The following is a 24,714-nucleotide window of genomic DNA, read 5'->3' as shown; positions in this document are numbered from 1 at the left end:
CGGTTAGCACGACAAAGAAACTCGGCCAAAATCGCGTAAGCGGTTATCGCGCCAATTAAGATTATTTTAAAGATTAAATCATTCAAAAACGCGAAACTCGCTTCATACTAATTTTGTTATTGGTTTACTTTGTCAGAAGCAAAATTAAAAAAGAAAATATCGCGATAACAAAAAAATTTCGAACACTGATTTACCTAAAAATGAAATCGTGAGTTTTGCTGTTATCGCATAAGTTTTGATTTTGTTCTCCTAATATTGCCTTAAAACATTTGCTTAAGTTTTTATGAAGTATAGATGTTAATTATATTTATTTTTCATAGTTAATATATAACAAAAATCATTTAAGTATTTTTCCATTAAAATTTTATTTCCACATAAAAAATGAAAAAGTATTTATTTTAGGGCCCAATAGTTTTTGAGATATTTTGAATTTTAAAATGTTAAAATTCCCCTTTAACTTTCGATATCTTCTTAACTATTTATCGTAAAAAACTTTTAGTACCGTTGTAATCAGCATAAAAAGTTCTATTGAACCACATTATACCTTTTTTTCAGTTAAACAGTGCACATTCATTACTTTTTTCCCATAATCCGTAAATTCTCAATTTTTAAATATGGGGCTCTGTGCTTTGTTTTGAAAATTCTGATCAACTCTCTTTTGATTTTGCCGTTTTCAAATTGCTGATTAGCAACGTTGCTAATTTCAGTAGTTATTTTTCCCGTATTTTGGCAGTTTACACGTAGTATTTTAATGGATTGCGCAGTGTGGTAGAATTTCTGAAAATATCTTAAAAAAATTGTAAAATTTATGGTGTAATTAGTGTTATTTGAAACTAAGTGTATGCGAATAAAGATACAATATGTTTGCTAATTTGAAAAACAAACTAATAGAGGAGGTGAAGGCGTCGCCATCCAAATTCCAGCAATTCGCGGTAATTGAAAAACAAAGTAGAGAAGGTGGAATTACAAGGCGACAAAGCACTCATCTCAATGTCCACTGCAGCAATTGAAATGATGTCAAATCCAATAAATATGTTACAAATACATTTTTAAGCTCTTAAGAAGGGCGGGGGAGGGGTGCTTCGTGTTTTTTGTCATACTCGCCCGTGCGCTTTTGACTATCTTGGAACTAATGTTTTTTTATTTTTCATCACTTTCTCTTATTTGTTTGTTTTGCTTTCGCTTGCTTGTGGCCAAAAATGGAAAATAGGCTGCTGTCTCGTCGTCGGCAAGCACAACGCCTAGTGGTTCCGAGTCCACTACGACAACGACAACCAATGAGAATTTTTTTAGTATTACAGAGGAAGGTGAGCGTTTTAGCTGAATTTACATTGTAATATTCCAATATATAACACAATATAGGCGTTCAATTTGCAGATACACCACAAAATTCACCCTACAAACCTTTAAAATTACCACCTGGTGCAGTAAGCGGGCGGACACACCATAATGGACCTAGCGTAACTGGTGGTGCTATATCCCGTACCAGAAAACTATCTAACTCATCAATGGCCAGTGATGTGTCTTTTCGTCTGCCCTCCTACGAATCACCCCCTGTTAGTATAAAATAGTACATTTTGTGTATTAAAGATTTAAATGAGGGTTATTAAAAAATTTCTCGCATACATATGCACTTAGATGTATCATATACAATCGGACTTGGAGTCTAATTGCAGTGAGCTGGAAGATACAGCCTCCACGGCGAAACTGGATATCATCACTAAAGAACAGCTATTCGATGCGTATAAAAAATCATTGGATCGCTACCACAAATATCGCAGCCGATACACGGATTTGGCTAAGAAATATAAAGACCTAGAGCGCGACAGTACTAAGGCGCGGGTAAGAACTTATGTATATATGGTTTCAGGCAATATAATTAATAACTGTTAAAGTGTTCATAGTAATTTTATACGTGTGTGTGTGTTATGCGACTGTTCATTATCAGTTTTTTGAATAGGGTTCAGATAAGATATTACAAAAAGTGCACGTTTTAATTTTTTTTTACTTTACTAAATTGAACTTCCTTGTTGCTGAATTATATTTGATTCCATTAACATCTTATTATCAGATTAATTAGCAGGTTTAATTAATAACTTCTAGAAGAGGTCGCTCTGTGTTAAGGGGTTAGGGGTAGTTAGAGGCCCGAAAAAATGATGATTTTCAAATAATAAATTTTTTTGCTAGTCAATTGCTTTATTTTACAAAAATAAAAACATAGCATTAATACATCATGTTTCGACTTGATTTTAGCGAAATTTCAAAAAAAATAAAATAAAAAAAATTGTTGTTGTTGTAGCAGTAACTTTACCCTGGTAGTGTAGTGTAATCACCGGTCGTCTGTGCCTAGCTCATCTAACGGTAGGCCCAGGAATCTTGCTGTTTCGACGGGTTGGGTCCAGAGGGAGTGGGGCATGTGAAAAGGTTACCGCTGTTTGTGTGGAGCCCGTTTCTCCAGAAGTCCCTTGCGCTGATCATCACAAGTCCTTGGAGATTCATCTAAAATCAATCGGACAAGAGAAATTAGTCTAATTAATTGATAATCTTGTGCCTGATCGAAGCTTTTGTTTTTCCAAAATTAATAATATGGCGCCATCAGGAAATATTCTGCAGATTTTCGAGAAAAAAACCGACAGTTAATTGTTAAAAAAAATTGAAATTATTGAAAAAAAGTGCGTGTAGCGTGGTACACATAACAGAAATTAAACTTTCAAGGCAGACAAAGAAAGAGGGAGAGACCCGAGAGAAAATGAGAGAGAGAGAGAAAGAAAAAAAATATATCTAAATAAATTCACAACATTTGCAGAGAATACAAATAGACAAAATTTACAAAAAACGGAAGGGTCGACCGGTGTAGGTAAACGCCGGACACAAACCGTGACAACAACGCGTACTACTCCGAGCGTTTATCACCCGCACAAACGCAGTGATTCCAGGACCGCAGCAACGGCACAAATTACCGCAAGGCAATACCAATAAATCCAACACCGGGATGGATAGCACTTTATAGTACGCGCAAGCACTAGACAGGAAACGGAAATAAGCGCCAAAAAGTAGGCACCAAAAAAAAAACCAAAAAATTGGGATCAAAAAACGCCTCAAACAGTAGGCACCAAAAATATATTTCCTACAAGTTTGCACCAACAAAAAAACGCCAAAAAGTAGGCAGTGTTATTTCTCACTAGAAATTAGCAACCACAAGGAAAAACTCAGGAAAAATAGCCTAAGTGTATCTAAGATATATATAAGGTATATATCTCTCTCTCTCCTTTTCCTCTACGTTATATCTTTTTTCTCTCTCGCGGAACGAAAATGCCCAAAACGTTGCATGACCTTGAAATTTTACTCTTCATTCTCGCTCGTCCATCGACGCCTAAGAAGTTTCACTACAAAAAAAAGTTTTGAAAAAAAATCGAAATTTTGAAAAAAAAAATCCTTCGATCAGGCACGAGTTTTTTATGTTTTCCAAAAGCAGTATAAATTTTATTGAAATCTACCAAGCGGTTTTTAAGTTACAGTGATCATCAGTTCAAAAAACATAGTTTTGAGAAAAACGCATTTAAAGTTTTGCTACTTGCTCTCGAAAGCTCGGACCGCCCTAGCGCCGTTTGTTAATTGTCGAATAACTCGAAAAGTATTTGTGGGATTCACTTCAAATTTTCACACAATATTTTTAAGATACACACAAATACTTTAAGAAAATGAAAAAAAAATAAAATAAAATTTTATTCAAATTCTGACTACCTCTAACCCCTTAATGACCCAACAAAAATTGCCAGCAGATAATACTTTGTTTCCTTTCTGGTTCATTCCTGGGCTGTTCCTATTCTTTCCCTGTTCAGCAATTGGGCTTCAAGAGCTACTCACTTATAGGGAAAGTAGAGCAATCAGAAGATGTGACTCTACTTGGCTGGTCTGTTCTTATTTTATGGGCTTTTAAATTTAAGGTGCAAATGGAGAGACGAGCGTCAGTTCGATGACTTTGCTGAGATAGTTTTCTCGACTTAAGTTTTAGATATTTTTGTATCTGGATTCATTTGTTGCCATACTGGAGTTTGATATACAAATTTTTGACTAAATGTAATTATTAACTCTCGGTTTTATACGAAATTTAAACTTTAACTTAATTTGCTATGCAGTTAGGTGAATTAGGTGCTGTGTGTTGAGGTGAATTAACAATTTATAATTATTTATTACTAGAGGTCTAGAGCTCGAAAATTTAGGGTATTTTCAGGAATTTTTACAATAAAAAAATGACAAACGATATTTAAATTTTTTAGACTTTTTTAAACTTTCACATATAAAAATGAAAAAAAAAAACTATAATTTTTTTTTTTTAATTTTAATAATTTTTTAAAATGTCGCTGAAGTTGACCCTCCCGAAAAATTGGATCTGAACGGTGTTGTCCATTTTCTCTCTTCTATATATCTTAAACACAAAAACCAAAAAAATTATTAATCAGTATGACTGTAGTTATGGCCCGTACTGGAATAAAAAAAAAATTGACAAAATGGCGCGGTTTTGAGTTTGACACTCTAAAAATCGGTTTTTTTTCCGGACGATAGCCATTGATGTGGTGAAAAACATATTAAAATTTCAGGCGATTCGGTTGAATAAGTTTTTTTTACAACACCAAGCCGAAAAAGTAGTTTTGAAATAATTGAGTTTAAAGTTTTGAGAGAGATATATTTTCCATTGATGCCGCCGCGTGACGAATCTGACTCTACCTACTAAAATTGAAAATACTGGGAATTTCCTTCCAAAAATTTGACAGTATATACTTAAAAACCAACTTTCGATTTTTTTGAAAATTCTAGACCACTTTAGAGGCTTCAAAAAATCGATTTTTGCGTGGTTTTTTTTTGGGAAGGAAAGAAATATTCGATTAAAACGAAACTTTCAGGTTTTTATGTTATATATTTCAGCAGTCTTCTCAAATTTTTTCATTAATATATATGTCATATTATGCCTGGTACAAGCATTTTGCCGAGGCGCCTCGAGTGTGCATGTGTCGTGCGGCGGGAAAGATGCAGGTCGCAGAAACCAAAAACCCCAAAAAAATTTATTTTAGTATAGTATTCTAGTTAATAGCTTCTAGTTAAACCAGGCAAATTAAACAAAAAGTGAGAAATTCAGCAATTTTTCGCTAATTAAAAAAAATTCATTTTTTTGGAAAAACCAATTCACTTGTTTGTCACCAGATTGTTTAAAAAGTGGGTTAATCATAACTTTCTTAAGGTTTTTTAGGTTCAACTAGAAGAGAATTTAATTCCGAATACAATCAATGTTATCTCGTTTCGATAGGACGTTTAACTTTTTCCCTATCTTTCCCGCCAATTCGTAAAAATCGTAAAAATAAAAACCCGAGAAATCGCACTTCGAGCGATCCGGCCGCTCGGCGCTTGCTCACAATTTCTTCTGTAACTCCGAAAATATTTTGAATTTGCTTCTGAAATTTTGAGGACACATTCCTGTTTGTAGTTTGGGAGACATTTATGAAAAAAAATCGATTTTTTGAAGCCTCTAAAACAGGCTCCTCCCTTAATAATAACTATTTTAATCCATATTAATTAATTAATAATTGATTACTTTTTCTTCCTGCCTTATAGTCGGTACTTGTGGAGACGCAGGAGAAGGCTATTCGTCGTATCAGTGAATTGCGTGAGCAGTGCTCTTTAGAGCAGCAAGCGAAAGCGCATCTCGAAGAAGCATTGCGTATGGAAATGGACGATATGCAGTGCAAAATGCAAGCATATCAAACGAAATTAAAGTTACTTGGCGAAAATCCGGACAATGTGACAACCATTCTCTCATTATCTGCCTCCAACGATGTTAGTGGCGGAACATCACTTATAGACCTGGACGATAGTAATAATAGTAACAACTTAACTAATCAGGAGGAGTTTATTGAGAAAAATTCTACAAATAATCTTGTAAATGCTAGCATTGAAAAAGACGCATCGCAATTTTCTCAACTGAAAAAGGAATTAGAAGAACGCCAACTTCAAATAGAGGAACTTACAGCGAACATGCTCAATGCCGAAGAAACTATTGCACAATTGCGCAAGCAAGAGGAAGAGAATGCATTGCTTTTGGCTCAAACCAAACAAAACATCCATTCAGAGCTCGAAAACAAAGAAAGTGAAGTTAAAAAACTTACTGAGAAAATCACTGAAATGCAAAAAGATTTGCAGGAGGCCACAAAAAAAGCTATGCAAATAAGTGAGCAGTCAGATGAGCTCAATGAATTGCGTGAGAAATTCAAAAATTTGCAAACGGCCAAACAGGAAAGTGATGCAAAACTCATTGCTGCAGAACATTTGCTCGGCCAGTTAAAGGATCAGCAAACAACAAAAGATAATGCGTTGAAAGCCACTGAAGAGAAACTAACAAAAGCGGTCAAGGATAGTGAACAGAAATTGGATGAGTTGCGACAGCAGAATGCACAGCTAAATGAGATGGTACAGCGCTATCAACAAAACGAAGTGTCGTTGGCGGAAATAGACAACGAATTAAACAGAACGAAAAACGAAAATGATATTCTTAAGTCAACTATTGCGGAAAGTGAACGAAAACTACAAGAACTGGCAACAGAACTGCGCACAGAAAAGGAACAACTAGAGCGTCATCAGCGAGAAAAAACAGCTGAGGAGGAACGTTGGCAAGCGATGCAGGCACGGGAAGAGGAACTGAGTAAGACATTGCAAGAGGCACAAGTTGCGAACGAAGTGCAGGTACAAAGGATAAATCAGTTAGAGTCAGAGTTAAGGATATCGAACGAACGAAATGCTTGCAATGAAAGTGACGCGCTTGCTGCACTCCAAGCAGAATTGCAAAAGGTCAATGAAGAAATGGTTGCTAAAGTGACGGGTATGAAAGAGCAGCTCGCTAGTAAAGAAAAAGAATTGAAATCCCTTACAAATAAGCTGGCAAAACAGAAGAAGCAATTCGAAAACCAACATAATTGTGTTCGTGAGCAAAGCGACGAAATCGAAATGCTCCGATCAGAGTTGAAAAAACATGAACAACATCTTAAAAATTTACAGAGTGAGTCATATGCGCGCGAGGAGAGGGACGAGGCGGAGAAAGCTAAACTAAAGGCACAGTCCCAAAGTATACTTCAAGATATAGCGCAAATACAAGAAGAAATGCGCATTGTGCGGGAATCACATGGTGAGCTGGAAGCGGAGAAACTAAAGCTGGAGCAAAGGATCGAAAATATGCAACGGAAAGCGCTAAATGCCAGTGATGATTCTCAACATTGGCACGAGCAATTGATCGAAGCCGAAAACAAACTACATCAGGTGGAGGCAAAGTTACAGAATGTCGAGACCGAGAATTCTCAATTGGCAGAGCGGAATTGTCTACTAGAAGAGCAAAATAACCGGTTTGAGAAGCAACTTGCGGAACGCGAACGACAGAAGGACTCGGAAGAGGCGAATGCCAATGAGTTGCGTTTGAAATTGGAAGCAACGGAAATGGCAATGCATAAACTAAACGAGAAAATGTCGCAAGTGCTAGACGAAAACATGCAAATGCACAATACACAGGAATTGATGGACCACGATTATCGTGCGCTGCAAAAAAAAATTGATGCATTGGAGAAGCAGAAGTTGATGGCAGAGGATGGGCAAACGTGTTTACAAGAAGAGTTGGATGAGATAAGAGAACGTAAGTTGGTATTAGAAACGAGGTTACGGGAAACCGTCGAACAGCTACAGCAGGCGGAGGAAAAATGTACCGAGGAAAAGAAAAATGCTGAATCAGATTTTAAGGAGATTGCAATGGCCAGAGAGCGTTTGGAGTTGGAGAATCAGACGCTGAGTGCGGAATTGAATGAGCTTAGAGCAGTAAAGTCGGATGATGAAAAGCTGCAGAGCTTAATGCAGGAACAAAAAAGTCGTATTGAAGTGTTGGAACACGAATTATTTGAGGCGAAGGAAGAGGGCAGAGCAGGCCTTGCATTTGCAAGGGAAGAAAACTTGCAACTGAGAGAGGAATTAGTTAAACTGAAAGCAGCATTTGCAGAATTGGAGCACACGAAGGAGGAATGCGAAATTCTAAAAGACGAAACTACCAAACTTAACCAAGAATTGAGCATTTTAAACACAGAACTGAATCAGAGTCGTCAAACTTGCCTAGAACTTGAGGCACAAGTGACAAATCTGAATTTATTGGCCCAAGAAAAAGAAGAAAATGAACGAGAACTAAAGTTATTGAGAGATCAAATTGATAAATTACAAGACGAATCAAAATCATATAGAGCTGAGGCGCAAAACAATGCCGCGGCGTTGGAAACATTGAAGCACCAATTGGATAGTGCTGGCGACATAAGCGAAAAGTTGGGGAACACTGAGGCGGAATTGCAGCAGCTAAAAGAAACGGAAAGAAATTTACGCGTCGAAACTGCAGCCAGTGCTGAGTCGGCTGTTAAGCGGATTCTTGAACTGGAGGACCTGTTAGGAATTGCTAACAAAGATGTGGAGCGATTGCATGAAAGCAATGACGCTATCCAAGTGGAAATGGATAAGTTGCAGAACAAGAATGAGTTGCAAGTGCAAAGTTTGGAAGGAGCATTGAAACAATTGCGTGAAGATAACGAAAAACTTGAGAAACTGGTTGTGAGCCAAAAGAATGATGCCGAAAAACTTGAAAATTACGAGCAATTGCAGATTGAAAACGAGTACTTGAATAAACATCTGAAACAACTGGAAATCGAAATGACGGAACAACGTGCAGAAACCTCGACCCAGCTAAAGGACGCAGAAGATTTGCGCGAGAAATTGAAGTCACTGCAATGTGAACTCTATGTGTTGCGTGAGAATGCCGAGAAGCACGACGACCAGTTGGCGGAGAAACAAAGAGCTATTGATGATGCTAATAGTGAAAGCAAAGAAATACGCGAAAAGCTGGCGAACGAACAAGCCGAGTTGGAACGTCAGGTGGTGCATGCCAAGTACATTACCGAACAAAACGATGCGATACAAAGCGACCTGTTACACAAACAACACAAATTGACCGAAGTAGAGCAGCAATTGCATGACGTCAGGGTGGAGCTTGACGACGTAAAATCGACGTACGAATCAGATATTGCCACTAAAACAGAGGAAGCAGATCAATTGCGCGCTAAATTGCAGCAAGTCGCGAGTGAACTTGATGCGAAAGCGCGATTGCAAGAGGAGTTGGATGCGTTGCGCATTGGACTTGCCGAGCGTAGCAGTTTTCACGAAGTCTCACTGGCGACAGCAACAGCGGAAAGCGGACAAAAGCCAGCAATAGCGAGTGATGCTGAACATTTGCGCCGTATCAACGAATCGTTGCAACGAGAATTGGAAGATCTCAAACACAAATCTACCTCCGAGATCACAGAGCTTCAACAAGAAATCGAAGACATGCAAAGCAATGCGAAACATATGGCTGAACGTTTGATGGAAGTTGAACGATCGCGCGCTACCTTGCAAGCACAAGCGCTATTTTCTACGCCGCATGCAAATGTTAACGAACGATCGGTGACGTCGTCAGCTGAAGAGCTGGGTGGCTCGAAACAGGAAGAGATGTTGCAACGCGAAAGAGACGAATTAGCGGCAAAATTGCGTGAAATCATGAACGAAGTGCGTGATGTTTCCGAGCGCAATATTTTCCTTGAACAACAGTGCGAAAACTATCTTATATTAGAGCAGTCCAACGAACGTTTGAAGCTGCAGAATGCCAAACTCTCACGCCAATTGGACGAAACATTGGTGTGTAGTTCAGAAGTATTATTTGATGGAAGAATTAATTAACTTTTTTTCCGTTTTATATGTACATAGGTGTCAATGCAGCACAACGAAGGGATTACAGCGAATACGGAATTTGAATACTTAAGAAATATTATGTTCCAGGTAAGAATTTCATTTTTCTAAGCCTAATAAGCTAATAAGTTTTTCAAAATTACAGTTTAGTTAAGAACTAAAATATATATTTTAGAAGTGAAATTCATTTTCTAATCCTAATATAGCAGCCAAGTAATGCCTATTAGGAAGACACTAAAATTCTAAGCCTTGCGACTACAAAAACAAAATACATTCATAGACGCAGCGGTAGCGGCCATGACTCTTTTAGTCGCGGCGGCGCTGAACAGTTTCAAATATTGAGAAGCCCAACAAAAACAAATTCATTCATAAGTTCGAGCTCATATTTCTAAGAGCAAAGTACTTTCATTCATAAAACGAGCCGCCCATATGCCGATGTCCGACATTTACATCTAAGATTTAAGAAAGCCAAACAAAATAGTCAATAGTGAATTTTTGTCATGTCGACTGGTCGCGGCTTACTATTAACTTTTGATGAAAAATGTGTCTGTGGTGATTAGTTTTCAAGGGACGAGAACCCTTTAAAATTCCATGCGTTCCTGGCATTGAGACTTTTCTATACAAGGTGAAGTCTATAATAAACAAGACTGAGCTAAACAAGAAACGGCAGGATCTTTGTTCTGATAACTTCGAGTTTATTTATTCAAAATAGTCCTCTCTGGCCTCGATACACTGTTTTGCGCGATCTAAAAGCTTTTCGAAAGAGTGTTTCAGGTCATTGACCGGAATGTCCTTCAGGATGTCGGTACAAACCTTGCGGAGGCAAAACGTTTTCATTTCATGGTCAAACGCAATTTTTCGAATAGGTAGAAGTGACAGGGAGCCATATCAGGCGAATGCGGTGAGTGATTGATGGTTAAAATGCGATTTCTAGTCAAAAAATCAGTCACAAAAGTGGATTGATGAGATGGTGCGTTATCATACAATAAGCCCCAGCTTCCCCTTTCGCGGTATTCAGGCAACAAACGCTTTAAAACGCCAATATTGAAAATTGCATTGACGGTTTGGCCTGCTGGCACGAACTCCTTTTGGACAATTCCCTTGGAATCGTAAAAACGAATGACCATCGACTTGATTTTTGACTTCTCTAAACGAGATTTTTTTGGTGGTGGGTCGTCTGGGGCCTTTGAGACTTAGTTTCAGGTTCATGTTGGAAACACCACGTTTCATCACCAGTTACAATGTTGTAAAGGAAGTTCTCGTCTTTTCCCGCCTTTTTAATGAGGTCTTTCGAATGTTGAATTCTGAGTAATTTTTGGTCCTCGGTTAATTTGTGTGGAATGAAACGTGCACAGACCATTCGTAAACCCAAATGATCAGTTAAAATGCGATAAGTCGTTGTTTTAGAGATATTCAATTCTGATTCCATGAGATTCAATGATGATTTCGGTTCATTTTTGATACATTTACGAAATATTTCGTAGAGTTTTCGGTGATTACTGATTTTGGGCGGCCCGCATGTTCACTTTCATTTATGTCCTTTCATTTCACAACCTTCTCTGAAACGCAAACTACTCATGAACTCTGGCACGAGATAGACAATCATCGCCTCAAACTTTTTTCATCAATTCAAATGTACTTTTTACCGATTTTAAAACAAAATTTGATATTAGCTCTTTGTTCGAAACTCATTTTTGTACCGATGACACAAACAGACTGACGGTTAAGACTCAATAACTTCGCTTCCACTGAACCGAATGTCACCAAGCTTTCACTGGAAGTCAGGTAGGGAAGTAACTTCCAACGCACTAACTCATTAAAAAGATGGCGCCATCAAAAACATTTTTATGACGCCAGTCTTGTTTTTTTCGGACTCTACCCTGTACTTATATATATATTACATTCTATTCATCAATTTCTATTTATTTAATTCTACTATTTTCCACCACTAATTTTCGTATACATATTTCTCATTTCAGTATTTAACGGGGTCCGCCAATGGCAACAACGAAACCCTTGTCAAAGTGATATCGGCCGTTTTGAAGTTCTCGCCGCAGCAAACGCAAGTAGCGCTCGAAAAAGAACACCAGCGACGTTCACTCGTAGGTTTAATCCTAATTTTATACATAAATGGCTTAATTTTGATTCTTTTTTATTTGTAAAATTGCAGATAAACAAAATCCTATAGCAAGAATTAGAACAAGTCTACTCAGCCACATGGTGGTAGCACTACGAACATTGCTTTGCGGACATTATTGATTGAGCAATTTGTGTAAAGTAAACGGAATTGAAAATACTAGGAGGCAATTAGTACTATATTCACTAAAGGAGTTATCGCTCGAACTGACAGCGCTTTGCTTATGATCCGTTTTAAGCACTAGACATAAATATGTAGATGTACGAAAACTCATGCTAATTAAAAATTATTATTTACCTTTACTTGTAGATCCAAATGACGCATTTTAAATGTAAACAAATATTATTAAATGAATAATTTACACGATAACATTTATTGATAGCTAGCAAAAGCGCTGTGACAAACCGGCGCAATGCAGCAGAAATTAGTGTAGATTGTAAAAAAAAAAACAGACAAATTATAAACTGCACGCTCGCAGTCAACGCCTGTATACTCACATATGTATGTATATCGGATTATAATGAAATTGCTTAAGATGTAATTTTATACAATATTTAATCAAATGTAATTTCATTACTTTGTTTTTTGTTGGTTTGTTTGCGCTTGCATATATGTATTTAAAAAAATTGTAACCCATAAAAATTGTGCAATCATTTAATGAAATTTTGTATGTGCTTTCGTAAATCACATACAGCTGGAAAATATTTAAGTATTATGTAAGACAAAATATATCAAATATTGTTGTAATGTAAGTTTTGCAAATAACCTACGTATGTTTTTAGTTTGAAGTAAAAAAAAAAAAAAAATTAAATTTATTAATACAAAGAAATAGTTATTAATAAAATTATAAAAATAATAATTGTAACAGTAGTGTACGCGCTGTTAGCTGTTTGGCCGAGCTCCTCCTCTCCTCTTGCGGCTTGATGTTGTTTCACAAATCGAAGGACTTACAATATTAAGCTGACTCCGCACGGCATATGGTTTTTTATGAGGAGTTTCTGCATGGCAGAAATACACTCGGAGGTTTGCCATTGCCTGCAGCCGAGGGGCGACCGATAATAGAAAAAAAAATACCAGTCTAACGGTTAGACGCGATAGAAGTGAAACCTTCCGTAAAACAAACTGAGAGAGAATGAGACGAAAGCAGCATTAAGGGCGGGATAATTATAGGTTCATTATAATATTGCTATAAAGTTCATATTTTATTTTCTTCATTTTATTATTATTCATCCTCAATGTTTTCATTTTCAGCAAATGATACGAGTGGCTTATGATAGATAAAATATGATACAAATGCTTTGGTTTCGATGTTGTCAAAAAAAATACCCAAACGGACCGAAGAAACAGACTTACAAATTTCTTCCATTTTCGTCTACTTGTATTCATATAAAAATTTATGTCTCTTCCCACCAAAGCTAAATGTATTAGTATATTTCTTCTTGTATTTATTCAAGGCCGAAATCCCGGCGGTACTGCAATACCGGGCCAACCCGTGGCAGAGGTGGAGCAAGCCCTTAAAACACTCCGCCCATTTCCAAAAATCAGTTTAACATTTGTTGTCCTCCGATGGAGGATCTATCAGATGTTAAGCTGATAAAAACAGATACCACACTTTGATCTTAGCCATAAGCCCGAGAAGCGATAACCATACACAACCAAAAAACTACCTAGTCAATACATTTTCTAATAAACCTTTTGAGAATTACACGCTCACAAAAATTATTTATATCAACATATAATATAACGCTTCGTAACTAAATAACTTTTAGGCCAGCGCCGACAGCATGGCGCGGTAGCCGAGCGACTAGCAATGTGAGCTTCCGATCCAAAATCCTTGGTTCGAATCACAAGAAAAAATAAAAGTTATTTAGTTCGTCGCTACGTTTATATCAACATATAATATAACGCTTCGTAGCCAAGAGGGTCGCTTTTTCGTTTCACTTTTTCTCAAATCACTCCCAACGATTCTAAAGAAGTTTTCACTTCAAAAAAATTTCCTATGATTTTGCTGTTTATGCACGGAGATTCGAAAATACGCACTGCCGAATGGTAGTCACGCACCACCCATTCGGCTACGGCTGACGAGTTATCAATACTGACAAGTAAATTAATAGCGGAACACTTCGGAAATGTATGCTAAGGATATTCGAAACTTTGATTTCAAATACAAACCTTACAATTAAAGGCTTACGACTCGATTTAGAAAATATTTGTGAATATTTTGGGTGAGTTCATAAGCGCATCCATTTTCTTTTCACTAGACTAAAGCTCCATAGGTTATGACTGGTCTGATGATTGTAGTAGGTGGTGTGCGGTATGGTGCTAAGCTTTTATAGGACGACGGTTTTGGTATTTTTTTCGACTTAACTTATTGTAATACCTTGTTTCCGTTGAGAGATTCAAAGAAAGAGCATTAAAGTACTTGTATCTAAATCATCAATCAATTGTATGTAAATCATATCACTAAATTTGGAAAAGTATTATGATCGATTTTTTTTAGATAAGTATTTTTATTCAATATAAAATAAAAGGGAATGGTAACGATCTTAAGAGGTTATATACAGTTAGAATTTTCCAAAAATCGATTTTTTTTCTTAAGGCACTTTTCTGGTCTAGAGACAGGAAAATTGAAGGCGTTGAAAATTCAAGAAAAACAATCGGTATCAATTGAAAATCGTTTTTATTCATTAGATTAATTCTTTATTTATAAAAAAAACATTTTTTTCAATGACAATAATCAAAAAAATTGCTTCCCCTGATGTACATATGCCACTGGCGTAACTGATTGGGCAGCTCAGGTACGTCTGAAAAAAAAAATCGGTCGATTATTCATAAGGAGATAAGTCGCTATGGTGGGTAGCAGATTTATAAACCAAAAAAAAAATTTTTTGTCTAGAAATTTTATCTGTTAATTGGAAAAACAAAAAAAAAGATTTTTTTTTCACATTCTCGCTCTTAAAGAAAATAGAAAAATTGATTATAAATTTATAATTCTGTTATCCGCGAGAGCCACAAGTCTACTCAATAACATATTAAAAATTCAAATCAATCGGTTCAGTACTTTTTGAGAAATTACCAACGCCAACTCGGAAAAAATTGTTTCGAGAAAAAACACGGTTAACGCGCTCCAAACCGGTCTCATTTTAAAGAACTGTAACGTCTAAACTACAATGAATTTCAATATAAAAATTTGCAAAATTTGAACATAAAACAAATAGATTTTATCGAAATTCTAGACCAGAAAGGTGCCTTAATTTACATACAAAAATTTACAAAAAAAAATTTACATACATTTAAGAATACACACAGAAAATTAAATATCAATCCGGTGAATATTTTCGAAGCTACACGCAAATTTGAAAAGGCGTAAAATTTAAATACGAGCTTCTTAAATATATTTTTTAGTAATTAATCGAAGATTTTTTCTCACGGATAAATATTTTTTTTATGAACAATTTAAGACCGAAATTTTGGTTAAAAATCTTTTTTTTTAGAAACCGCATATTTGCTTATTAGTTACTAGATTTAACATTACTTTAACGAAATGTTTGGTTTTTTAGTTTCAGAGGATGCAGTTCAGAGATATAGCAGTCACTGTGAAACGTTTTTTTTTTGAGAGGAGCTCCTGGAGATCAGCTGCAGCTCCTTTCGAAACCAATATTTTTACTAATACTAAGTCTTAAAATACAGTTAAAAGATAACATAATATGTGTAAAAATTGTTGGATCAATAAATTGAAAAGTTTTCTCAGAAAAAATTCTGGAAAATTCGCTTTTTCCGGCCTTCTAACTGTATATGACCCCTTAACTTTCGATATGCATCAGAAATTATCGCTTCTGTAACAAAAAAAAAAATGCACCGGTCAGAGGTTTATAGCAAATCATATATAACCAGGCCCCATGCGCCAATGGGTGATAAGGGAAATGATGATGATATATAATCAGTGTTAGACCTATCGCTTTCGTCGTAGCTGTTGCGTAACGCGACTTCTATTTCTCTCCTGTGGTGAAATCTGCATGAAGAGGAACAAAGTTCGCGTTGCGGATAACGGCTGAATAACATGGAAGCGTTGTTAGAAATAGTGTACGGGTGTATATTGAAGGTGATAGATAATTAGTAAAATAAATAAATAAATAATGTAGTGCGATAATTTTCAGATCATCGGCTCGGCCCCAAAACCAAACCAACTGCAAATGAAAGTACCCATATAGAATAGTAAAACCCCAACTGGGTTTTGGTCTACCGGGTCACAATTTTTTTTACAGTGTATGAAAATTTCGCAATATTAATCAAATGCCATATTAAACAATATGGTAAATCCAGTACAAATATTGATTTTTCTTAAATTTTGTCTTAGAAGACTTTTAGTAAAATTCAATGATACATTTTTTTGTAGAACATTTTAATCCGTTGAATCCCACCGTTATGTGACTATTTAACCCATCTTTCAAGAATTGTTCAAAAGCCTTCTTAAACTGGGCATTAAAGGGTTAATATGTTCTACAAAAAGATTCCTTGGAAAATTTCACTAGCGGTTGTTAACGACACTGAGCACCCATGATTTAAACGTACTCCAAAAAAATGTAACAAAAAAATCTATATAAATACGAGTATTGCATGCTTATATTATACTATTCTACATGAATACTTTTATTTTCAATTGGTTTGGTTTAGGCCCTTAAATTGCTGTCGCACAGTGTAATTGGTGCGTACACTTCTGACCGAGTTGCTTCCCCTATTGGCGGTGCGCATCTTTATGTTCGTTACACAAATGGAGGGACCTACAGTTTTAAGCCGACTCCGAACCGCAAATGTTTTTTTTATGAGGAGTTTTCCATTAGAGAAAAACACTCGGAGGTTTGCCATTGCCAGCTGAGGGGTGCCCGCTGTTAGAAAAAAATTAGTAAATTTTTAGAAAACAAAATTTAGTAAATTTGTAGAAAAAAAAAAAATGTAGTAAATTTATTAAACAACAAATTTCTAAAAAATTTAGTAAACTTTAGAAAAAAAAATGTAGTAAATGTTTAGAAAAAAAAAATTAGTAAATGTAGTAAAAAAAACAAATTTTTACTAAATTTTTTTTTAAGGGTTTCCAAAATTTACTAATTTTGTTTTTCTAACTAATTACTAATTTTTACTAAATTTTTGAGAAAAAATTTTTTTTTTACAATTTTACAAAAATTTTTTTTTTCTAAATTTTAGAAATTTTTTTTCTGATAGTAATAGTAAATATGTATGAAAAATTAGTAAATTTTTAGAAACCCTTTTTAGAAAAAAAATTTAAACTTTTTAGAAAAAAAATTAGTAAATTTCTAGAAAAAAATGTAGTAAATTTATTAAAAAAAAATTCTAAAAAATTTAGTAAACTTTAGAAAAAAAATGTAGTAAATTTTTAGAAATTTTTTTTTACTACATTTACTAATTTTTTTTTTCTAAAAATTTACTAAATTTTTTTTAAGGGTTTCTTAAATTTACTAATTTTTTTTTTCTAACTAATTACTAATTTTTACTAAATTTTTGAGAAAAAATTTTTTTTCTAAATTTTAGAAATTTTTTTTCTGATAGTAATAGTAAATATGTATGAAAAATTAGTAAATTTTTAGAAACCCTTTTTAGAAAAAAAATTTAAACTTTTTAGAAAAAAAAATTAGTAAATTTCTAGAAAAAAATGTAGTAAATTTATTAAAAAAAAATTCTAAAAAATTTAGTAAACTTTAGAAAAAAAAAAATGTAGTAAATTTTTAGAAATTTTTTTTTTACTACATTTACTAATTTTTTTTTTCTAAAAATTTACTAAATTTTTTTTAAGGGTTTCTTAAATTTACTAATTTTTTTTTTCTAACTAATTACTAATTTTTACTAAATTTTTGAGAAAAATTTTTTTTAGAAATTTTTTTTTTTTTAATTTTAGAAATTTTTTTTTCTGATAGTAATAGTAAATATGTATGAAATAAAAACAAAATGATTACAGCGTTAGTTTCGTTATTTCATACACTCCGCGCAGTGCTCATATACCTTCCCCATGCCGTTTGGAGGACCCATCCGATGACCTTTCGCATGTTTCGTCTTTTCTCGTCTTTACGCAGCGTTTCAACAATTCATTTTTTTCTATCTGCTATTGAAACGTCATGGTTTTTTCAAAAGCCAAATATTAACGTTTAAATTTCACAATATTGTTTACAAATTTTATTATGTGCTACACTTTTTCATGGAAAAATATACATTTTGTTTCTCTGATTTTCTTTTATCTAATTCAAGTACATCAACAATTAAAAATAAATATTTAAGGTCCATATTTTAAATTACAAACATGGTAACTTAGCGTAACAAATAATTCAAAACTAAAGTACAAAACTAAAATTCCTCTTTACAAAACTTTCCAATTTTTAGCGTTCATTGCTGAGCGTTTGCATTAACAAGCCTTTCCAGTACTTTAACGGTTTCTTATGTATAAAAGTCTTCAACGCATTGGTTGTGAGCATTTGGAGGCGATAATTGGGCTTGAAGTGTACGAGTGCATGAAAGCAGCGATTAACACCGAATCGCTGAAGTCGCAATATGGCCAAAACAGCCGCCTCTTGTACGACAGGACGCTGCACGGTACCTAGGAATCGTTCGAATATCGACAGGTAAAACGAAACATCCGTATCGAGTGCTAGTGGCTTCACCACCACCGATATACATTCGAGTAGAGCAGCAGCCCGTTCATCATATTCACTTGAAAGCGCCACCTGCTTGTAGTACTCATCGGCGAGTGGCAGGAGTTGTTGCTGCAATAAAATCTCTACCAATTTAGGTTGGCGTTTGCAGAAGATGGCGAAGGCGTATTTGAGATTTGTTAAGTTACCGGTCTTTAGTTTGGTCACCAGCAGCGACAACACTTCGAGCGACTTGGGTTGAAAGGGTTCAAAGTGATATTCGAAACGTAATAGCGATAGTAGTTCCCTATGACGCAAATCTTTGCTGTCCATATTGTAAGTCGTACACATTAACAAATGCTGAATGACTATGATCAGCGCATCGGAACGATCATAATTGGGTTCGTCGCGATGCGGCAGTGCGGTAGGATACCAACAGAGTACTTCGTAGATCATCGGCGATGCTTGAATATTGTAATAATAGAGGCACTTGGCGAGGAACAGACGCGCTGAATTGAATTGATTATTGTGTAAGGGAATTACAAGTAGGTATAGCTGTGTGAGATTTAAAGCGCCGCTTAACGCAATCGTTTCGCTATTCTGATAATTAAAGAGTCTGTTCTCGATTTTCGTTAGTAGTGCAGCGGCAATCTCTGGTCGTTTGTGATGCAGGTGACGCAATACGATGGATATGAGTCGCAAATGGGTACCCAGACATTTGGGTGGGACGCGTGCTACCTCACATGCGAGCTCAGTTTCAGGGCGCGGAGCTTTGATTACTTGGTCAATTATCAAGTTGGCGATTACTTCGCAATCGTCGAACTGCTCATGCAAAGAGCTTGCGAGCGTTGAAGCCAATACATCAACTCTATCGCGTGTGGTGTTTAGAAACTTCTCAAGTTGTAGTGCCGTTTTACGTGCTAATTCATGCGGTTTCTTTTTCCCCGTGACGATTGCATAAATATTAGCCGAGTAATAGTTAATTAAGTGTTGTAAAATACTTCTGCGTGCGATGGGATAAGCGGAATTATTTAATTCTAGTGGTATTTTTTTACAACATGGTTGCGTAGTGTCAAAGGTGTTGTCTATGCATGGCGCGGGTGGAGGAGAGCAAGGCGAGTCATCATAGCCTGTCTGATTAGTTGGCGCGCAATGCGCAGGCATTTGCTCACAGCTTTCTGGACTTGAATATGAGTTGGACGTGTTTGATGCGCCAAATGCAGAGATGCCTTCGTTAATCTCAGGACATGGAAGTGAGCTTTCAGAGTAACTTTCTTTCGTTATTACTGCAGACAAGTTTTCACAAACGCCGCTACCTGCGCCCTTTTCGATTGCTTCATTTTGCGTTGCAGTAATACTTTGGCTATCCACAACTTTGCTTATATTAGTTCTTTGCCTAAATTCAGTGAACCATTGAAACTCTTTTTTGTCAATTTGTTCCTTAGATTGCAGTGGCAACTTACTGGGTGACTTCTCTGGGCAAGCGTTATAATAATTCATTGAAATATCATCGTGTATCTCTGCAAACTGGCTTGGCTCGGGAGTGCTGCTTCGCCCCTTATTTGCGTGCTTTGAGCGCGTTGCTAGAGATTCATCACTGCTGAGCTTTGCGCGCAAACGCGCCGAACGTTTGCAAGACACAACGGCAGACGTATTGCTTTTGCGCTTTCGTTTGCCATGGTTTGCCTTCAAATCATTTGCCGATTCCCGTAATATGCTATCGCATAATTGCTGAGTTGAAGCGTTCGCTAATAAATCATCGACAAGTTCGTTATCCAGCAAGGCGGATATGTCAGAATCGCCATCATTTTGTTGCGCAGCATCTTTTGTAGGTGATTGAGAATTCCAAGCTGTGTCCTGGTGGTTTGAGGGACTAGATTCGATACTTGATTGACAAGGATTAGTACACTCAGGAACATCTTCAACGATCACAAGTAATGGATCATCATTTTCATCGACCTCGCAAAACGCTTCTGTGGTGAAGTTATTATTCGGTTGTGTTGAATTTTGTGAAAAAGCCAGCTTAATTGCTTCATTTTCATCACTTTCCGAATCACTAATGGCAAGGTCCAGGAGAATTTGTTGCACGTGCATGCCATCCTCTTCATCCTCTTTGTACTCCTCGTGGCCTACTGCGGTTTTGGTTAATTCACATGTTGCAGGCCGAAGCAAGCTTTCGTTTTCGTTAGTCATACGAGTGCTTGTGTTATTCTCCGTTTCGGCTGGTTTATATGGATCTTTCTTTAAATTAGTTTGTTCTGCTTTTTTGCTGTCTAATAGTTCGTCCGATGTTTGTACTATCAAACTCGTTACCGACCTTGCCATATCATCAACGTTAATCGAATTTAATACGTCTTCCTCTTCCGAATCGCTGCCAAATAAACTATGCGCAGTATTGTGTTTTTGTTTAAGTTGATTCTGGCAGGATTCTTGTTGCGCTTCAGTAGCAATTATAGCCGCAATATCGTCCAAGGTATCACATTTGCTATTTCCACTGTCGGACAGCTTGTCCTCAGGTACTTCTACTTCTACATTGACTCTTATTTGCTTTGTATTATTATTCTGCTCCAACCCGAAATTGACTTCGTTCGACGCGCAGGATTCTAGTCGCTCTTCAACGGTACTGTTATCTAGACCGACCTCAAGAGTGTTTGATTTTTGCGCTACAGTAGCCTCACCACACTCAGTTTGCTTACATAGATCATTACTAAAATTGCAAAGATTTGCACAAAATTCAACAGCAGTCGCAAAGGCCTGTTCATTACGATCAGATCCACTAAATTCAACAACAGATTTAGCATCTGATTCGACACTATTCTTATGCTCGGCTATCTCCTGCTTTTCTTTCTTTCGTTTTTTACGCATTCTTTTAACCCGTTGCTTTTTTATATATATGGGGTTTTCTACAGCCCCTCGACGGCTAAGCGTTTGTTTGGCGGATCTTTTTGGTACTTCAAGTGGTTCTTTGAATATCGAATCTGCAAAATATTTTCCTTCACATAGATTTGAGTTACTAGTTGGTATACTATTATCCGTTTGGGTGCTCTCATTTGCACCGAAGGCATTGCGGTGCTGCATGTCAGCCATCTTATTTCTACTGCAATCGTCAGAACCTGCTGACGTTGTTGTATCTGAAATAATTTGCTCTTGATTTTTTCTTAGTATTCTATTCAGTTTCTTACCTTTACAGCGTGATGAGTTACTAGTTGGCTGAATTCTGTTTGTATTAGTTTCTGTATCAAAAGCTCTTTCCCCCCTTTTTATATGCGGCTGGCATTCAGTATGCGGTAAAGGCGTTGATGCTGATTCCGGTTGCGTATGTTGAATAGACTCGTACAACGAGGTTATCCAATTGTGAAACTGCTGCTGATTTAGTGCGTTGTTAGCTCTATTTAATTGTATTAAGCGCATATGGTTCTCCGTTGGCGGATACAACAAGCCCAGAAACATTTGCCCAGCCATTTGCCAGATGGTAGAAAAAACTTCTGGTTGCATATCAGGTAAGTGTGTGACAGCATTCAACATTGGTTGCATATTGCTCAAATTGCTGGTTCCAGCTTCGCCCACCGCACTGCTATTTCTATTGTCAGATGCGGGAGGCAGTATTGGTGGTGGTGGTGGTGAAGGAGTTGGCGTGGCGTACGCTTCGTGTTTAACACTATCACATGTAAATATCGATGGTGAACTGGATTGTGAGCGTTTTATATTGGTGACTAATGGAACGAAATCTATACGTCGTTCCACATTACATAAATAGGTACATGTGCCAATGGACTGGTGTGAAACAGTCGTATGCGCCACGGTAGTCGATGGGAAAACATTAAATTCATTATGCGATGGTAGTGAGATGAGCTCACATATGGGGCTAAGCGGTGAGACAGTATATTCTTGCAACACTTCATCAATCATTGCGTTCAACGGCGACACAATAGTCGGCTCCGGGAAGCAAGTGCCTACATTGTGTTTTTTGATAAAACAAGACGTAGACGTGCCTCGGGTGGTTGTTGTAGAAATATGTTGCGTGCCCTGTGTGCGCAATTTAATTAACGTAGTTTGTACAGCGCGCGATTGAACACTCGCAGCTAATTTTGCATCTTTTTCAAGTGTTTGCTTTTGTATATCCCTGCTTTCCGGGAAATCCGTTTGCGTTTGGAACTCCATTGTACTTTTCGTTTGGAGCTCCTGCGATATCGGTGGACAAGAATCCAAAAGATTGCATTGTACCTCCTTATCTTTTTTATATATTCGCTTCCACTTATACTCTTTTAAAATTGGCACTTTACATCCTCTATCTTCACAATATTTACTTAGTTTCAAAAACATCGGCTTATCACGCACACTTAAATTTTCTTCCTCATTCAGCTTTTGCATTAATTTTAGATATTTCATTGCGAGTTCAGTATAGCTTAACAGTCCCTTTGTCTCGTCCAACTTGGCTTGAAACTGTTCCAATTGCATTCTCTTCTCAGCCATGTCTTGATTCAATTGAGCGCAATGTGTTTCGAGTTCTTTCGATTTGAGTTCTACTGCCTTCTGTTGGATTTGGAAATCGTTGCATTTCTTCTTTTCATTTTCATATAATTTTTGTATATGTGTTGCCGATTTTTGGAAGTCTTTTAGCATTTGCTGCAATTTGGAGTTTTCCGTTTTTAGTAATTCGATTTGGTTGACAAGCACATCATTTTGCGCCACCCTCTGTGCCAATTGCTTAGCTTTGTATGCGTTGGGTAGTATCGAAAAAGATTTAGATACCGTTGAAATAGCTCCAGCAGCATTAGCTCTTGGTGGGGAAAGCTCCAAAAAATCCAAATTAAGGTCATTGTAGTTAAAAGTAAGTTCTTTTTGGTCCGTCATGTTTACCGTTGATGCATGCGCGCCGCGAAGAAGCCAAATATAAAAAGCATGCACAGGACTGCTACATTCCAAATTCGGTTATGTAAAGCTCCTCGCTAATCCTAGAAGAATCGAATAATAATAATAATTGCAACTAATATGAATGTTAAACAAAAAATTACCGCCTAACACGAGTATTAGCAAATAACTCACGAAAACGTTTATCCACCTAATTGCGAACTGTCAAATAGTGCCGGCTGGAGGAAGTTAAGAAGAAGCATTGTCAAGCTCTACTGTGAATAGCAGTGTAACAGAGAACGTAAATTGAACGAATAATTTACGTTCTCTGGTGGCAATTTTTTATTATAAATATTTATTTTTATTTGTTTCACAGAAATACCACTACAAAACGGACTAAGTATTATGAAACTAAATCAGAGTATATAAAAAAATACATATATATATTTACATCAATTATATAATTTAAAAGGGTTTAATCTATATCTGAAAAATTGAAATGCGAAGTGTGAGAGTTACAAAGGTGAATGCGTTACGCGTGCGAGTACGTAATGTTAGCGTTGACACATAAGCTTCTAGCGGTTTCAGGCCAAGAAGTTTCCTTCTAGATTCATTAGAAGGTATACGATTTGAGACATTAATGGATCAATGAGGTTTACTAAGCGTGACTTTAATGATTTTTTCTGAATAATTTCAGTTCGGTGAGAGTGGAAGTCATAGTATGGAATGCAAATAACACCTGTGTATTCGTGAATAGTGCGGAAGAGTGCTACATAAAGGGATTTTAGAGTCAGCGGATATTTAAAACTCTCAGTGCTTCCTTTTATAAATCCAAATATGGAGTAGGTTTTGCAAGTAACATTATGTTAATTTGTAAACGAAGATAATTTCTAAAACTTTTAAATTTCTTTTTCGCAGGTAAAATAATAATAAATAAATATTAATATTCGCAAATTTAAGCGCTGAACTTCGTGAGTAGCGAACTGTACAGCATTTTTGAGCATTAAGACAAATTACCAAGGCAAATAGAATACAGAGGGTGGCGCTTTCCCAGAAACGTTACTTTATTTTCAGCGTTTCCGACAAGGCTGACGTCATGCACCATAATAATACAAAACAAACAAAAGGTAGTGAAACATGTTGGTAGCAATTCAGTGAATGGCTTGATAATATTGTGATTTGTGATATTTAAACTAAAAAACGAATGAAAGCAAAGTGCCCCATGTTAAATTGTGAAAGCACGAATTATAAAATTACCTTCAAATGCAGTTTTTCTGCATTTTTATGCGGATGATA

General features: G+C 36.3%; 2 protein-coding genes and 1 non-coding gene across 4 annotated transcripts; 1 reads left to right on the top strand and 2 right to left on the bottom strand.

The window, feature by feature from the left end:
• Positions 1–720: 720 nt before the first annotated feature.
• On the top strand, positions 721–12,725 carry LOC129243875 (golgin subfamily A member 4). Of its 2 annotated transcripts, none has more exons than XM_054881281.1 (8): positions 721–932; positions 1,211–1,307; positions 1,378–1,556; positions 1,639–1,842; positions 5,611–9,741; positions 9,811–9,882; positions 11,772–11,894; positions 11,963–12,725. In XM_054881281.1, exons 1-8 carry the CDS (start codon positions 861–863, stop codon positions 11,978–11,980), a joined length of 4,896 nt encoding a protein of 1,631 aa, XP_054737256.1. In that variant the 5' UTR covers positions 721–860; the 3' UTR covers positions 11,981–12,725. The 2 variants fall into 2 exon arrangements, with proteins under 2 accessions (XP_054737256.1, XP_054737255.1); XM_054881280.1 differs by having other exon boundaries at positions 1,363–1,556.
• A 649-nt stretch (positions 12,726–13,374) lies between these two features.
• LOC129246638 (U2 spliceosomal RNA) lies at positions 13,375–13,572 on the bottom strand. The gene has a single exon (XR_008582505.1). It is a non-coding gene; the product is annotated as a U2 spliceosomal RNA (small nuclear RNA).
• A 4,556-nt stretch (positions 13,573–18,128) lies between these two features.
• LOC129244718 (little elongation complex subunit 1) lies at positions 18,129–23,644 on the bottom strand. Its single transcript, XM_054882513.1, has 3 exons — positions 23,583–23,644; positions 21,750–23,522; positions 18,129–21,698 (listed from the first exon to the last, which is right to left on the bottom strand). Exons 2-3 carry the CDS (start codon positions 23,419–23,421, stop codon positions 18,316–18,318), a joined length of 5,055 nt encoding a protein of 1,684 aa, XP_054738488.1. The 5' UTR covers positions 23,422–23,522; positions 23,583–23,644; the 3' UTR covers positions 18,129–18,315.
• Between the last annotated feature and the right edge of the window lie 1,070 nt (positions 23,645–24,714).

This window comes from Anastrepha obliqua, chromosome 4 (genome assembly GCF_027943255.1).
Source record: "Anastrepha obliqua isolate idAnaObli1 chromosome 4, idAnaObli1_1.0, whole genome shotgun sequence".
NCBI lineage: Eukaryota > Metazoa > Arthropoda > Insecta > Diptera > Tephritidae > Anastrepha > Anastrepha obliqua.
The sequence above is the reverse complement of the archived record's forward strand: the minus strand, read 5'-3'. Positions and strand labels throughout refer to the sequence as shown.

What these genes read in the sequence shown, in the direction of transcription:
- LOC129243875 (XM_054881280.1), top strand. Translation starts at nt 861, where the DNA reads ATGTTTGCTAATTTGAAAAACAAACTAATAGAGGAGGTGAAGGCGTCG. An exon ending in TTTTAGTATTACAGAGGAAG is followed by an intron (nt 1,308 to 1,362) that starts GTGAGCGTTTTA and finishes AACACAATATAG; the next exon opens with GCGTTCAATTTGCAGATACA. An exon ending in GCGACAGTACTAAGGCGCGG is followed by an intron (nt 1,843 to 5,610) that starts GTAAGAACTTAT and finishes CCTGCCTTATAG; the next exon opens with TCGGTACTTGTGGAGACGCA.
- LOC129244718 (XM_054882513.1), bottom strand. Translation starts at nt 23,421, where the DNA reads ATGACGGACCAAAAAGAACTTACTTTTAACTACAATGACCTTAATTTG. An exon ending in TAACTCATCACGCTGTAAAG is followed by an intron (nt 21,699 to 21,749) that starts GTAAGAAACTGA and finishes AAATTATTTCAG; the next exon opens with ATACAACAACGTCAGCAGGT.